This window comes from Bemisia tabaci, chromosome 4, assembly GCF_918797505.1.
Source record: "Bemisia tabaci chromosome 4, PGI_BMITA_v3".
Lineage (NCBI taxonomy): Eukaryota > Metazoa > Arthropoda > Insecta > Hemiptera > Aleyrodidae > Bemisia > Bemisia tabaci.
The window spans coordinates 34,093,417-34,110,217 of NC_092796.1; the positions used below are offsets into that span (position 1 = coordinate 34,093,417).

Genomic DNA, 16,801 nt, shown 5'->3' on the forward strand with positions numbered 1-16,801 from the left:
CAACATAAAAAAATCAGCTTGATTTAATTATTTGTTGTTATTTTGAGAGGATAGTTACTGTGAGTTAATAAAAAACAGAGAAACAATCCCAAGCAATATCATTGGTTAGTTTTCTTTTGAAAATTAAATTAATGAAACAGAAAAGGAAATTATGTGGAAACTTGCAAATGGACTATATTTTGCAATTCGGAGCTATTATTTCTGGCTGATTCCACAAAAGCACTTATCTGAAAGGAAGGCTCATGGCGGAATTATCGTTCGGTGAAACGAATGCAACGTAAAATTATAAAGATGAAAGTTCAAAAACCCGTATCTCCTGTGATTTTGACCATTCCTGGTACGTTTTTTATAAAGGAGATTTTTTTGAAGATATGTCTGAGATTTTTTTTATTATTGTGGATTCTACTCTTACAAAATCTCTAATCATAATTGAGGTTTGATTTCCCTAAAACTAAAAAGGAAAGAAAAAAAAGGACAGAAATGTTAAGAAGTTGTGATTCAAATACGTGTTTTCAAACTTTTATCATAAAAAACTTATTCAGTTCAAGAAGGCAGGTAGGTTGGCAGTTGAACTCAGTGTTTTGACTGTCTAAAGAAAAATTCATTGATTTCGGAGGCACCTACTTACCTCCCAACAGGAGAGGCTGCTTTTGTTCATATAGCTCGAATAAACTCAGTCGTATAATCATGTTTCAGGAAACTACGGATTTTAACCAGAAATTACGTAAACACAGCGAAGGTAATGAAGAAAAAAAAATGCATTGGAATTAGAATTATTTTATTCTTAAAAAACTAAAATTGTATATTACATATATAACAGGCACTGGGGTCTTTTTAAAACTCTCATTACAGATGCACCCCTATTGCTTAGTTTTGTCCAAGTAATATTCTTAAACGAAAATCACTCAGTCACAGAATACCTAGCTTCGGATAGTTAGATTGTTGAGAGGTGGAAAGTCGACTATTTAGGGCATTTAGCTCCTTCAAGGGGTGAGAAACAGGGGTTGAGGGATTAGTGGGCTAATGGAAAGGGAGGTAGATGGCCAGAGGTGAGCCTCATAATTCGGAAGTTGATCTCATTCCTGTTGAGGGTTTTCTTGAAGAATTTCTGGAGCCGCGAAGAGACGAACCACAGGTCTCCATCATAGGGCCCGGCGCGAATGTCCAATATGAACTGCATGGCCACCGGATCGAAGGCAAGTAACCTGTCAACCAAATCGAAATATTATTACTTACACGTTAGAATTGCATGAACTATAAAAGGGAAAAATAAGTTATTGCGGCTGCAATCGACTAGTTACTCACTTCACAAGAAAAAGAAGAGGAGGAAGAAAAAGAAGTAGTAGTAGTAGTAGTAGTAGTAGAAGAAGAAGAAGAAGAAAGAAGAAGAAGAAGAAGAAGAAGAACAGGGTTAGATATTCTCATTACGGCCTCAACTTTAAGAGCTTTTTTGAGCTTTGGGAGCTCATTTCATGTCTAAGAACACCAGTGCAACGGCGACTTCATGCTTCTTGCAGAATCTTACACGCACAATAATACCTAAATCGCAAAGCCCTGGTCATGAAAGCTTTGAAGTACCGCGGATAAAATTTATAGCGAATTCAGCAAACTCACATGCTAATGACGTATATAGGAAATTAAGAATGGACCACTAGACAAGGTTCGAATTTCAGCATTCTTATATACATGTTTCTTTAGTTAAATTTCACCTAAAATACGATGCGAACAACGAAAATTACTAAAATCAACTCCTTCCAAAGATATTTAAAGATTCTTGATGCGTGAATTCAAACCAACCGCTCATGAAAACTCAATGCTCTGCGTGATTCACATCGCGCGCTGAACGTTATCATGACAGTCTCTACGATATGCAAATCTGGCAACCTCAATCTTGACGCTTCAGCCCAGCTGTAGCGAACTGCTTATAGTTTGAACAACACATGGTGGGAAATGAACATTACTCGATTGAGAAGCTTGTTGAAACCGTTGTAGTGCGCGATTTGACTCAAGTAGAGCTTTGAGTTTCTTGTGAGCGGGCAGTTCAAATTCCTCGTAACCAATGTAAAATAAAAATGTTAATATCTCCGTTAGGAGTTGGTTTCAGTAATCTTCGTTGCGCGAATCGTGTTCAACGAGAAATTCTGGTTGAAACATGTATCAGAATGCTTAAATCCGTGCCTTGTCTAGTGGTCCATTACGGAAATTATGGGTAGGGTTCTTACCTGGGGTCGTTGGTCCCGGGGAAAGAGATGATGCCGGTGTCGTTGCAGGGGGCGACCACGATGGAGCCGTCGAGGGGGTCCGTCGCGAGGGGGGCTGCTTGGGAGGACTTGACGAACTCCAGTTTCACGCTGGGGAGATCTGCGTCGGGGAACCCGGGGCCTCTGGGTCCTCCTCGGAGCACCGAAGTTGAGATCGAGTAGATCTTGTTCGAGGCGAAGGACTGGAAGTACAGCTTCTCGTTGTTCGGAGAGAGAGTGATCCCTACTGGTCCGTCCATCAGCGTGAAAGACTCCCCGAACAGCTGGAAATAGGAAACGCATTGAGTTAAGTATTGAGAGTGTAGGAAGCAGTGTTCGAAACTCACAGGCGCCAACGCGCCAAATGCGCCTGAAAAATCGGCCATGGCGCCTAAAAATGAAAGCTCCGCGCCTACGTGGCCCCTGAAAATTGCCCTCTAAAAATCTGGATTTTCACAGAAAGTCACATCAAGAAAGAAAAACAAATCTATTTGAATTGAAAAAACTCAGAATTCTCAACACTACAAGTGAAAGCTTGCGTTTTCTAAATTTTCACGATTTCATTCTCAGAACTGTTGTCTTCCCCAAGTTACATCTCCTTACTAGTTCTGTTACGAAAATATCTTGCGTCTAACTTTTCACTAAATGCGCCGTAATATAAAGGCAAAAAGTCAATTTGGCCCCTAAAAAATCTTCAATGGCGCCTAAAAATCGGGCTTGATGCGCCACATGGCTCCTAAAACTCACAGGTGAGTTTCGAACACTGGTAGGAAAGGTGCGTGATTATGATGTGCAATTTCCACTTTCTGGAATAATTAGAGAGTTAAAATTGAATTTCGTAGGATTTTTTGTCGCCTATATAATTCATCGTTTCCCGCGCGAAGGAACGTAACACTATTCCAAGATTGCAAAATTGACGCAAACAATTTAACTTATTACGCAGATAAACCTGCATAATTTTCGTCTAAAATTTGTCTGATTTTTGCATGAGATTTGAAGGCCCAGAAACAGGTCCACGTCTCTCTCTCTTTTACGATATAGTATTTCACGAATCGTCGTATTTCTGAACGAAAAACTCTGAAACTATTCCTCAGCTTCCTCTTCATCAACTCCTTCTTTTTTTCTACTTTTTTCTCTTTCTCTCCCACTTCTTCTCCTCTTATTCTTTCCTATATCACTCCTACTTCTTCCTCTTTTTCTCCCACTTCCTTCTCTCCTTCTCCTTCTCATTCCTCGGCCCTATTGCTTAATTGTCCTTTCTTTCCCTACTTTCACTTCTTCTACTCCCATTTTCCCCTCCTCTTTATTTTTCTTCTCCTCTCTTATTTCTTTCTCATTTTTATCTTTATTCAAAAGTAAATAGTTGCAACGTGACAACACGAACTTACCTCAAATCTGGCATAGTCAGGTTCAGCGAACATGTTGGGGTGGCTCAACCTCCAAGCGGCATCTTTCTTGGCATCGTAGACGAGGAGACCTGGGAACAGGGGGTCGCCGAGGTAGAGGAAGGCGTTATCACATTTGTCAGTCGACTCGTCAATGACCATGCTGGTGAACAGAGAAAACGGACGAAGAACACTCTTCGGGAAGTTGATAGTTCTCACCTAAAAAAAACGAGAGAAATATATTGATTCGTAGACGTAAGGTAAAAAGATTAAATTGATTTAAAAAAAGAGAAGAAGCAATTCACACCAAAGAATAAGGGCTTATTAGGAGTGGTTTGAAACTTCAATATGAATTCTAAATGTATCCGCCGCAAGAAATTAGCTATCGTCGACAAACTGCAATCTTTTTGTGTTTAATTAAAAAAAAATATATATAAAAATTCAGAAGTAAAAAAAAAAAAAAAATAAAAAAATATCGAAAGTACTATTATTATGCTTGGAGCTCAAACACACGTTTTTTCTTGAATGCATGGTACATGTGGACGTATTTATGCTAAAAGGAACTATGTGCATAGGGTCTACATTCAACATCGTTCCTTTTAGCATAAATACGTCCATAAATACACACTCACAGCACAGTGCGTTCAGCGAAAGCCTAGTACCTTTGTTGGGTTTGGTTCGGATAGGCAACTAAACTAACTGCCTGGCAAAGCGTAGAGTATCACCGGATTTGAAGGCGCTCAAAATCGATGTCATGCTTCAAAAGTTAACCAATAGGCTCTTTATTATATCGATGCAAATTATTGTAATTTGACGACAAGCGTGCCGCTTGCAATTACTGACTGCCTGCAACCCCTGGTAAAAATTGGCAGTAGAATCTGTGTTCCAAAATACCATAGACCTACAGCCGGCTGTAAGATTTCCAATAGCTTCTATAGCCGGCAACACAATTTCTTATAGCCTTTTATAGCCGATGGCGACTAAGCAACAGCCTGGCGATAAAGTGTATGCTAAACGTTACTAATTACGGATGCTAGGACTTGGTGAGTTTTTGGACTACCGCTCTCTTTTTGGGCCGCAGTATCTTAATTTAATTTGCGAGGAAAGCTCCGTACTTTTGAAGGATGCGTGCCTTTCCTAACATGTTGGAGCGCCTTCAATTTCGTATGATACTGTGCAATACCTCTGGTGCGAAATAGTTGCTCCAAGCGCCGCGGCGGGCGGGCAGCCATGCGCTGAACGCGCATTGGCGCCTACAAACCTAACAAGGATACTTCACGCATTGCGCAATGCGTGATTCCGTACAAACTTAAGGATTTACAAAGCACAAGAATTTCTACACAATTTCTTATAGCCTTTTATAGCCGATGGCGAAAAAGCAACAGCCAGGCGATAAAGTGTAAAGCCCGGCGGTAGGAACTATAGCCTGGCTGTATAATTTCTTATCGCTTCGTGTAGCCCGGTCGTATATTTTTTCCACTTTCTACAGCCAGATGATTTTCTATCGCCCTCTTCAGTCGGCTATAAGAACTCCTATGGTATTTTGAAACGCAGCTCCTATCGCCAATTTTTACCAGGGACATATCTGAGAGAGATCAATGTTCCAGAAGTTTCCAGGGAGTTCCCAATGAATTCACAAATCACGGTTTTCCACTTTGATGGTAAAGGCCTGCTTTCCTTTTGAGTTTTTCTTTAGAGAATTGTTTTGATTCTCCTTTTTCCACGCGGCCTGATCCCATTGAATCCGAATCTGTTATTTTTTTCCTCTGTCAAGTAGCAGGGGGATTTAAAACATGGGTGAAGAAGGATAAAACATTAAAAACACTAAAAGGCAGGACGTTTCGAGCTGATCAGCTCATTTTCAGCTGCAAAAACACGAAAAGGGAATAAAAAATTGAATAAAAAGAAAGAATAAAAAAAATTGTATTCTTTTTCCGTGTTTTTGCAGCTAAAAATGAGCTGATAACAGCTCAAAAGATCCTGCTTCTTAGTGTTCTGTAATGTTTTAGCCTTGTTTACCCATGTTTTAAATCCCTCCCTCTTCCGTATATTCGGGCTATGTTCTTTTGTACTTTATCGCCTTCTGTCAACTATACTTCTGTCGAAGGCAAATAGTCAAATCAGGCATTTTGTCAAACGCCTAGGCAAATAGTCAAATATTCTTACATAGATTGAAATTTTGATTTTTTACCCTAATTTTAGACCAAATAATTCGTTTCTCCTGTTAGAAAGAATTCTCTGTAAAAATGTGCTGCATACGTTAGTATTTTAAACGATTTTAAGATCCTGAATGCTTATTTCTCATGAAATTTTCAACACGTCATAAAACATAGAATTTTTAAAATTTTAACATTACTACATTTACACATTTACATTTACATTTACGTCTAAATTTTACATTTTTTTCCTAGAGGCATGTAAAAAGGAAGGAACACGGAGACTTCGTGGATTTGAAGAGTTATTCTCCTCAAAATATTGAAAACCCGTAAACTCCTCGCCATTAATTTACAGAATTCCGTAAACTGTCAAAATTTAACGATCGGCCCAGGCATTTGATAAAATGCCTGATTTGACTACTTGCCTTCGACACTTCTATTGAAAAAATATATAATATCACGAGCTTGGGGACTTACCACTTGATCGGTGGCCAGGTCGAAGACGAGGATTTTGGGCGGGCAGACGACGTTGTAGACGGTCAAGGCGTCGAGGACTCCGGTGTCCAGAACCCAGAGTCGGTTGCAGGCGTCGATCCTGGCTCTGGTCACGCTCACCAGACCGGTGCAGTTGCTCGCCGGGTTGTTCACGTCGTCGGCGGTCGCCGCAGCGTGCCATTCCCAGCTCGGGTACGCCTGCAATCACACATTGACATTAAAACATGAGCCCTAAGACCTAGAAGAATATATGCATAACAGGGCTCACGTCATAATGCACACAGTTCCGTTTGGCAGAAATGCCAGTTGAGCAAACGACTCGCGCGTCTATATTAAGGGTTTTCAAGGGAGGTCTCATTCCAATACTGCCGTGCTAAGGGAGAACACCGTATGGACATTCGAGTGTTGCCAGATTTCCTTCGTTAAAATGTTTGTTTTTGAGGGAAGTTATGAATATTTGTCCTTGAAAATCTCGGGCACTTTAGGTGACATTGCGAACAAAATGAAAAATTTAACGAAAAATATTCTTGAGTTTACTAAGAAATTTGTGTTTTATTAAATAAATTTAACGAAAAATATTCTTGAGTTTACTAAGAAATTTGTGTTTTGTTAAATAAATTTGGCAACGCCTGAAGGTTCATACGGCGTTTCTCTTTACCACGGAAATCTAATTACGGAAATACACAGGAATATCTCCTCTGTTGAGATCGAGTAATTAGCTCGTATTGTCCCTTTATTGTCAAATTTTTCGCGTAAATTTCGCGTCCATAAATATAAAAAAAAGAAACCCCATAAAATATGGCCCGAACTGTATGCGACGCTCAGCCTTGCTTTCCCGGCAAAAAAATCAATATGACCACTGACAGTATCAGTCGCTGTTGAGCGACTGAAGAGTTCAAATTCTATTCAACCGGATTTTTAGTAGGAAAAAAATAAGTTAAAAATCGATTTGATTGGATGAGACTTACCTCAATGAGGGGTGATTGTTTGTCAAAGGCGTGCGGAGTGCTTCGCCGGGGGATGAAACCGAAAGAAGCGGGGTGCCCGGTCCCGAAAATTCTGGGAAAAGCGAGGAAAATTCGGTCATGAGCGGCTTCAATTCCCGTGAGGATCGTCTCCTCGGGTTCGTATTTCGGGTTCTTCGGGTAGCCAGGCGGCTCGTTGAACTTGAGCAAGTTGTATTCCTCGATCAGCTCTACCTCTCGGCAAAGGCAGCTCGAGATCAGGCATGCAACCGCTACTGTCAACTGTATTATCCACGTCATCCTGCGTTCTGAAGAACAATAAATATATAAATCAGTACATGAAAAAGAAACAACGAGTAAAGAGGTATAGGCAAATCCAAAGGTGGGGAGCATTCTGCCGTGGTAAGGAGAACCACCGCATGAACCTTCAGGTATTGCCGAATTTCCTTTGATAAAACGCAAATTTCCCGGTAAGTTTATGAATATTTTCCTTCCAGTTTTTCAGATAATTTGGTTCGCAATTTTACCTAAAGATTCTGAAAATTTAATGGAAAAATATTCATAACTTCCCTAAAAAAATAAACATTTTATCGAAGGAAATTTGGCAACTCTCGAATGTTCATACGGCGTTCTTCCTTAGCACGGCAGCCTAGGGCACAAATCTCTTCCCTTTTGCCCGAAAACAGTAGGAAGAGGGAAAGACCGAGGAAAGAAGATGGAGAGACACCTGAATTTGACACTTGAATTATTCATAACAAAATTGAGCGGAACTGCAAATGGGATGCTTTAGAATTCCTCAATTTCTCTACAGGGGAAGCCTCCCAGACCCTCCTTTTGACATGAGAAGTATTTTATACCCACCAGATAACCCACCCCCTCCCCCAGGCGGATGGAGCTAAGAAAAATCCGCCCCTACTGTTCGAGGTGTCTGGATCGGCCTATGTAAAAAGTAAGAGTTTGATGAAGTTGAGAAAATGATCGTATCTGCTTTGAAAACTGGATAAAATGACCAAAGTACAATTTTTAGGACTCCTAATTGATGCCAAATTTAGACAGAAACCGGAAGAGGTAAAAAAGAGGAAAAAGGACGAAAAATAATAACTTTTGATTTTCATTCTTGCTGTCCCGTCCTTCGCGGTTTTTGAGGGCGTGAATAACGCTTACTTTTCTATCGCTGCGTTTAAGTCTCCGAGATTTAGCGCTGAGCTCTCTGCCTTTATCACGCCATCCTTTTCAGTCCATGTAATTATTTCTGTTTTTTTTTTTTTTTTTTTTTTTTTTTTTTTTTTTTTTTTTTTCTGCTGGTTTAATGGCTTTGTGTCTATTGCACCTTCAGCCAACTTTAGACAATGTTTAGTGTCCGTAGACATCAGGCTCCATGCTCCAGGCTTTTCTAATTTTCAGGGATTAGGGCCGAGGAGAATCTGTTTCAGCAGATCTACTCGTCAATTCCGTGAAAATTAGACGCCACCACCGGGATTCGAACCCGGGACCTATTGACCTGGAGTCAGACGCGCTGACCACTAGGCCAACCTGGCCGGCAATTATTTCTGTTCACTGTCAGTATTATTCCTTATTCCCTGGTCCAAGAAGGTCAATGAAATCGAGAAAAAAGAATCGAACGATCTATATTTTTTTTTTATCGATTAAAGCTGCGCGTGGTTATTTAAAAAAATTCGGCGCAAGTAGGTGATTCATAAATTATTTTCAGCAATATTCCAAATAAAATTTTATGATATTAAAATCTATGAACTTTAGAATTTTTAAACTTTAAGGCTCTTAAATTCACTGCCGTGGTGGAGGACGTCAGCCACAATTCTTTCTTCAATAACGGCATCTCCATTAACATCAGTGGCGGAGCGTGAATGATCGATTACCGGTATTTCCCCATTTGAAACTATGGTGAAAAATCAATAATTAAGATGTTCAACCTGTTTATCGATCCTTTTCCACAGGTTTCAATGGCAGATCAACCGATATATCGCATATCACGTTACGCCACTAGTATAGGCACATCATTTTTCGCTGCTCTTTGAGCTTCGACTTTTGAAACAAAGTCTGATACAAATGCGCAACTGGTCCACGTACGGCGTATGCTAATTTAATATTTGTAGCCTCTCCAATATTCTCTTTAAAATTACAGGAAATTAAATAAAAGGAAGACAAAGCACATTTTAGGGAAAAAATGAGTCAGGTGTATTCGCTTGAGTCTACTTACTAGCCTCAAACTTTCTCCTGTAAGAGAACATTTTACATTTTTTAAAAAAAAAAATCCTCAATATAAGTGGAAGACTTTATCTCTAACATCGTCGTTTTCCCTCAAAAGAACATAAGTACATTTTCATGATACTGAATTGGATTTTTTCTCTGGAGCATCTTAGGCGTTTCTAACTGAAAATTTCGCCACTTTTTCTTCTAATCTCATGCAAAAATCGGAGACATTTTTGACAAAAATCACACGGGAGCATGCTTGTAAAAAATTTAATTTTCTGAGTCAATTTCGCAACCTTGGAATAGAGTTACGTTCCCTCGTCAGGGATACGACGACATTACTGCAACGCTAAGGAAGAACGCCGTATGAACATTCGGAAGTTGCCAAATTTCCTTTGTTAAAATGTTTATTTCTAAGAAAAGTTAAGAATTTTTTTCCTTGAAATTTCCAGGAACTTTATGCGAAGTTGCGAACAACATTATCTGAAAAATTGGAAGAGAAATATTCACAAGTTTACTGGGAAATTCGTGTGTTATCAAAGGAAATTTGGCAACGCTTGAAGGTTCATACATAGCGTTTTTCCATTCCACGGCAGAGTAGGTCTTATGTAGGAGTAAACACTTCAAACATTCTTTTTTTCAGTTTGCTCACGGTGTGGTTTTGGTCCTTTCCGTTGGTCTCGAGCCAATTAGTGGATCGCATGCTATAGCCGGTAACATTGAATGGAATCATGAAAAAATGTATTTTTTGCCCAACTATTGTGAAAAAAATCGGGTGTTTATTAAACTTGCCGCACGCAGCTAGGTGGAATTATATCACGACCTTTCTCGCCGGCCATTGGCTCTTGACCCACTGACCGTGATCCTACTATGGATGGTTACGGTGGTTACGTTGTTACGTCATTCTGTCTACAGTTGAGAGAACCGCAGTCCAAAAAATGGTAACACGGCCCTGAAAATTTCGGATCGCGGCTTATCGTGGAAGGTAATGTGATCGATTGCTGTGTACTTTTCAGCATTAACCTTGAGAAAAAGTTCGAAAAAAAATTGTCACGTCAGAATTTATTTTTTCAATCCAAAATTTTTTATTTTAAAGAGGTGAATTTTTTCCGAAATTCAAACTTCATTGAATCAAGTTAGCAAATGAAGCTAATTGAATGAAGTATTTATGCGTGTATATTGATTTTTATCTTTAAAAAAAGAAAAACTACCAGACTTTTCGGCGGTTTTTAGCGACCAAAATCTGTGAATAGTCATCAAAATTTTTTCTCCCTGGATTCTCCACTCCTGGGCCCTTATCAAGGTCAATTCGGATATTTTCTTCCCGTATCGATGCTTGAAATCAGGAAATACGTATCCCTATTGCGACGTTGCAAATCTCTGCTCGTGTTTTATATTTATGACAGCGAACTGTTCGACAGTTTTTCTTAAAATTGTTCGAGGAGTCCTTTTTTTTTTTTTTTTTTTTTTTTTTTTTAAATATTCACAGAAAATTATAAAAACATATTTTACCTAATTTTTTCTCGGTATTAAAAAAAAATCGGAAATTTTGATACGTCACATTAGATAATCGCATTTCTCGACTTCAGCCTTTGATATGTATACGTCGAGGGCAAATAGTCAAATCAGGTATTTTGTTAAATGCCCAGGTAAATAGTCAAATATTCTTACTTAGATTGACATTTTTATTTTTTAACCTAATTTTAGACAAAACAATTCGTTGCTCCTGTAAGGAAGAATTCTCTGTAAAAATGTGCAGCATAAAATAGTGTTTTAAACGATTTTAAGATAAATGCCCATTTATCATAAAATTTTCAGCACGTCATATGACATAGAATTTTTAAAATGTTAACGTTTAGATGTACTAAAAACATTGAAAAAGGAAGGAGCAAGGAGAGTTCGCGGATTTGAAGGGTTGTTCTTCCGAAAATATTGAAAACACGTGAACTGCTCGCTATTAATTTTGCAGAATTCTACAAACTGTCAAAATTTCACTACCGGCCAAGGCATTTGATTCATTGCCTGATTTGACTAATTGCCTTCGACAAATATAATTTTGCATATTTATTACATTAATTTTTCTGACTAAAAAGCTGCGCATTGTAAAAATATGTACGGGCAAAGCGGGTTGCGGCCCTCCTCGGGGTATGATAATAACTACAATTATATAAAGAGAGAACGGTCAGTTCAGATTATGATAGCCTTGACCAGATACAGATAGATACAGGATCGGATACAAAAAAACTACGAAGTCTCCGATTTTATATAACAGTCCTCAAACTGACCAAATTCGGCTTGAGCATCAGTAGGATGGAACTAAGCAATATAGATGCAAAGCTGCGTTGAAAGCTTCCGAAAGAGACCTTCCTGCGATACTGACGTGCTAAGGAAAAACGTCGTATGATCCTTCAGGTGTTGCCAAATCTCCTTCGATAAAACACGAACTCCCTAATAAACTTATGAATATTTTTCTTCCAATTTTCCGAGAATTTCGTTCGTATTTGGATTTGAAGTTCCTAATAATGTCAGGGGAAAATAATCATAATTTTTCTAAAAAATAAACATTTCATCAAAGGAAAGTTGGCAACTCTCAAACGTTCATACGGCGCTTCTCCTTAGCACGACAGGATAGCTTAGGACTCTTGACATATGTCGGCAAGGGAAGCGCTTGTCGTGGGAGGGCAAAAAAATGTTATTGCTGATGACGCATAATGTAGTTACTGCCGTGCTAAGGAAGAACGCCGTATGAACATCCGAGAGTTGCCAAATTTTTTCTCTTAAAACATTAATTTTCGGGACAAATCAGGACTATTGTTATCTGAAATTCTCTGATACTTTAGATCACGTTACAAAGATAATTCCTTGAAAAATTAGACGGAAAATTTTCCCAAGTTTCCCTAAAAATCAGTATTATACCAAAATAAATTTGGCAACCCTCAAAGGTTTATGCGGTGTTCTTCCTTAGCACGGCAGACTAGCAATGTGCATGCAGTGCATGTTGGAAGAATAATATCGACGGCTGGAGTGCCAAAAAATGTATCTCCATTGCGATGTTTTGAAATTTTCGCTCCTATTTTACATTTTTTAAAAGAAACGAGCTGACTATATGGCTTGAAAGTTACACAGAATATTCTACTGACAGAGGGACAAAATCAATATAGTTTTCAAGAAATTACGTGGACTAGTTTTCCAAGGAAAAAATGAAGTATGGCTAGGAGTGTGCAACGTCGCAAATGGAAGTGCGTGGTTTCAAATTCAGGAAATCGACATTAGTGGTTTTTAAGATTCCTGAGTTTTAATGGACGAATCTGACCTGAATCATTCTGACAACCTCTTTTTCTCTAATATTTTATTTATTAAATAAGAAACTAAGCAACACCAAAACGTAAAACTTTGCAAGTATACTGTTCATAGGGGTAAGTCTACAGAAAGTTGAAAGGCGACAAGTGGCTACTTTTTCTGATGAAAAATAAAACGCGGGATGAAAAAAAGGGAACGTGAAATGCACATGGGCGGATTTCGGTTTAATCCAAGCGAGCGTATTTATGCTAAAAGGAACTACGTTGCACGCAAACATTATGCACCTAATTTCTTGCAAGGGATGGCATTTGTTATAATGATACTTTAAGGAACTGCTGAGTAGATCAATACCAGTTACAACATTAACTTTTAAAATTAAAAAGGACAAATGTAAGTCGATTGAGTTGATCAATATTTTGATAAATAAATCTGACAAAAAGTTTTCTAAGTAAAATAAAACTGGACATATTTATGCTAAAAAGAACTATGTGCATGGGATTTGAATGCAGCATAGTTCCTTTTAGCTATGCATGTAGCAAAATGAAGAGATGGACGACAAGGGTTGGTTTGAAAAAAGCGTAACTCGGTCTTGGAGTTTTAAAACCTCTGCCGTGATTAAATGAGTAATGAGCGTTTTTGTTTGATTTTGTTTTCACGGAATGTTCTATGTATGATTAGAAATAAATCGGTAGAATTATTCAATAAATTAAATCGGCGGAATAACGATATCCCCTATTTAAACTCGTCTTTAAAGATCTGGATCGGACATCGACGTTTTGAAAGAAACCTTATCTGCAATGCTGCCGCGCTAAATAAAAGCGCCATGTAAACACTCAAATGTTGCCATATTTATCTTGCTAAAATACTTATTATTGAGAAGAGTTATGAATGCCTTTCCTTAAAATTTCCATAAACCTCAAATTAAATTGAGAGTACTGTTGCAATCTTCCTTGGCTCTGCAGAATGGCTCAGCACTCTTAAAAAGCATTTTGGGTTTTACGTACTAGAAAAATCGAAGATTGGAAAAAGGAGAAGGAGAAGAAGACGACTAAGAAGTAGAAGCAAAATTATAAGAAAAGGAAGAAGATTGACAAAGAAAAAATCTAAAAGAAAGAGAAAATTGAAAAGAATAATTAAAATTAGAAAAAGAACAGCAGAAAAGTAGAATAGACACAGAAGAATGCAGTTGATGCTGAGGAAGAAGAAGCAGAGGAAAAAAAAGTAATTAGAGACAAAAAGGAGAGAAAAAGAAGAAGATCCAAGGAACAAATTTAGTTCACATTACCTTTATTCCTTGTAGGGACACCACAAAGTCGATCACCAACACGGTATAGCAACAAGACTACGTGAAATTCGACCGAAAATTACACGACTCGAAAACTAGAACTTAATTCGCGCTGATGCGTGTCACGCCGCTGAACCTGCCGTCAGCGCAGTTGACGTTTGATTGACCAAACACGGAAAGTCGCGCCAATGCTTGAACGCTTAGAGGTTATGTAAGCGGGGTGCACAGCCCTTCAGAATCCTCTCCCACGACTCGCCCGACTTTCAGTTCCTGGATTGAAAGGTCTCATTTAAGGATATGCACCGAGTCAAGGGTGATGAGCACGAGATTGGAAAGTGCTTATATAACCAGCATGGGATTTTGGAGCCGGGAATACTGAGAGCATCATTGAAGACTCGACAAAAGGTCAAGGAAATACCCGGTTCTTCATGAAGGTAATGAAGCTGACCTCTTAGTTAACGGATCAACTAAATCAAACTGATCTTGGATATTTTTGAATCTGTCCAGATTTCCTACCTTATACGAATAAATTTGAGCAATAAAATTGATTCTTTGTATATACAAAATCCTTTCTTAGACTGAAAAAAAAAGTTCGGTAAATTATGGAACCACGATTTTGTTCGGTGCACACAACTGAATTTTTCGGTCTGTTCAACCGAATTGTTCGGTTTGTGCGACCGAACCATCATAAATTCTTATAGTTCGGTTCAAAGGACCGAACAGTTCGGCTGAGCAGAACGAATAATTCGGTCGTGAGTACCGAACAATATCGTGGTTCCATATTTACCGAACTTTTTTTTCCAGTCTAAGAAAGGATTGTCTATTTAGTGGACGAATGCGGGTTTTCATCTTTTTCAAGGTTGCTCTTTTGGTAATTCTATGCTCAAGCTTTTTGGTAAACTGGATAATTTGCCTGAGGAAGTCGGAAAAATATCCCTGGGCATGTAAAACGTTGATACCCTTATTATTTTTGCAGTTTCGTCTGTTTTTATTTCACTACGTTTGACCTGATCTGTGGAAAGGAACTTTATCTTCTAAGTGAAATGTTTCTTCAAGTTTTTGCAAACACTTGAACCACTTACAAGTTAACAATTTTTATCACGGTACTTTTTTTTTTTTTTTTTTTTTTTTTTTTTTTTTTTTTTTTTTTTATTGCTTCAAATTCCTGATCTAGTTGCTCATATTTTTAGCAACTGGGAGATCAGGAATAACAAAAAGGTAAAATTTTCAAAGAGTATGTAAGTCCCAAAAAACCGAGTCACATGAATGTACGGCAGAATTTACTCCTTTTTGTGAGGAAAAGCTGCTCTTGTTGGGAGCCCTGGAAAAAAGCCTCTTGGATCCAGAGAATCCTGACTCTAAAATAATCTCAAACAAAAAAATTTGACTAACCGTAGCAATGGTGTTACTTCAAAAAAACCTAGGAGAGCGGGGAAGGGCAAATGACTTTTTGCCACTGAAACGTAAAAATTTAAAAACGAGCAACATCAACTTCGCCACAAAAAAACCCTTTATGCGCAGCGCCGATTAAAATTTAAAATGTGAGATTTAAAATACAAGAGTAACCTTCAACGTAAAACACGTATCAATGTGTAAAAGTTACGTTGTTGTGTTCTCGTGAGGATATCATACTCGTGTATCTAATGCATTATAAAAAATAAAAAATCTATAATTTGCTACCCTCTAAAATTTTCCGCCCAGTGCAGTTGCACTTGTTGCACTTGCTCTAAATCCAGCTCTGCGGCCGAATTATTGAAATTATGTTAGGCCGACACGACGGAACATGGCCCTATCTTAACCATGCAATATATCGCAATTCGATGTCTTATCGGGCTGTTTAAACTTTCAATAATCGGCCCGCTGTTAAACACATCGCAATCAAGAAGGACTTAATTCTTTGTGACATGAGCCTTGCCATGAATGCATTCTTATGAATCTAAGGGCTCACGAGAAAATGGATACAGTTCCGTTTGATTTAAATACGTCCAATTAAAATTCCAATTTCTACCAAAGGACTGTTCCACTGTGCGGCGCGGCACACATCGGATCGAGTCAATATGAGAGGTCGGACAACATTTGGAAACTTTAAACGCTTATAACTCCGTTCATACAAAACTTTGAGGTTCCACAGGTGGTTTCATTTGTTTGCTCGTAAAATTTTCTCTCGGACGCACCCCTTAAAATTTAAAATGTGACGAAATAAACATGAAAGCAGTTTTAGTAAAAAAAATTCATGTCCAACCTCTACGATTGACCGGCGGCGGTGGGTAGCGCGCGCAATTACGCGCGAGTAATAATTGAGACTGGTTTCAATAAAGACGTCTGCGGCCATTGCTCCACTACGACGAGCGCAAATGAGTGACATCACATCACCCGTTCGACAAGTTGCCGCCCAAGGGATACACTCAAGTTTACACGAGCTTACACGCGCGAAGAAACACGAGGTTGACATTGATTTGCCGGCCGCACATACTGCCATGCTGAGAATGAACGGCGTATGAACATTCGAATGTTGCCAGATTTCCACGATTAAATTTTTTGATTTTAAGGCAAGTTAGTTACATTTTACTTTGAAATTTGCAAAGACCTTACGTTGATTGCAAACATATTTGTCGGAATAAATTTGAGGAAAAATATTCCAAAGTTTTCTAAAAAATGTGTGTTTTATCGAAGGAAATTTGATAACCTCTGAATGTTCAAAGGACTTTTTTCTTAGCACGAAGGCATAGTAAAATAATAGTGCTTTCTCATTGTTGCCTATCCA

General features: G+C 38.5%; 1 protein-coding gene across 1 annotated transcript; it reads right to left on the minus strand.

Moving 5' to 3' along the window:
* Positions 1–71: 71 nt before the first annotated feature.
* LOC109036988 (dopaminechrome tautomerase) lies at positions 72–14,640 on the minus strand. The gene is made up of 6 exons (XM_072299739.1): positions 14,038–14,640; positions 7,245–7,549; positions 6,259–6,474; positions 3,629–3,844; positions 2,223–2,524; positions 72–1,205 (listed from the first exon to the last, which is right to left on the minus strand). Exons 2-6 carry the CDS (start codon positions 7,539–7,541, stop codon positions 1,013–1,015), a joined length of 1,224 nt encoding a protein of 407 aa, XP_072155840.1. The 5' UTR covers positions 7,542–7,549; positions 14,038–14,640; the 3' UTR covers positions 72–1,012.
* Positions 14,641–16,801: the final 2,161 nt, after the last annotated feature.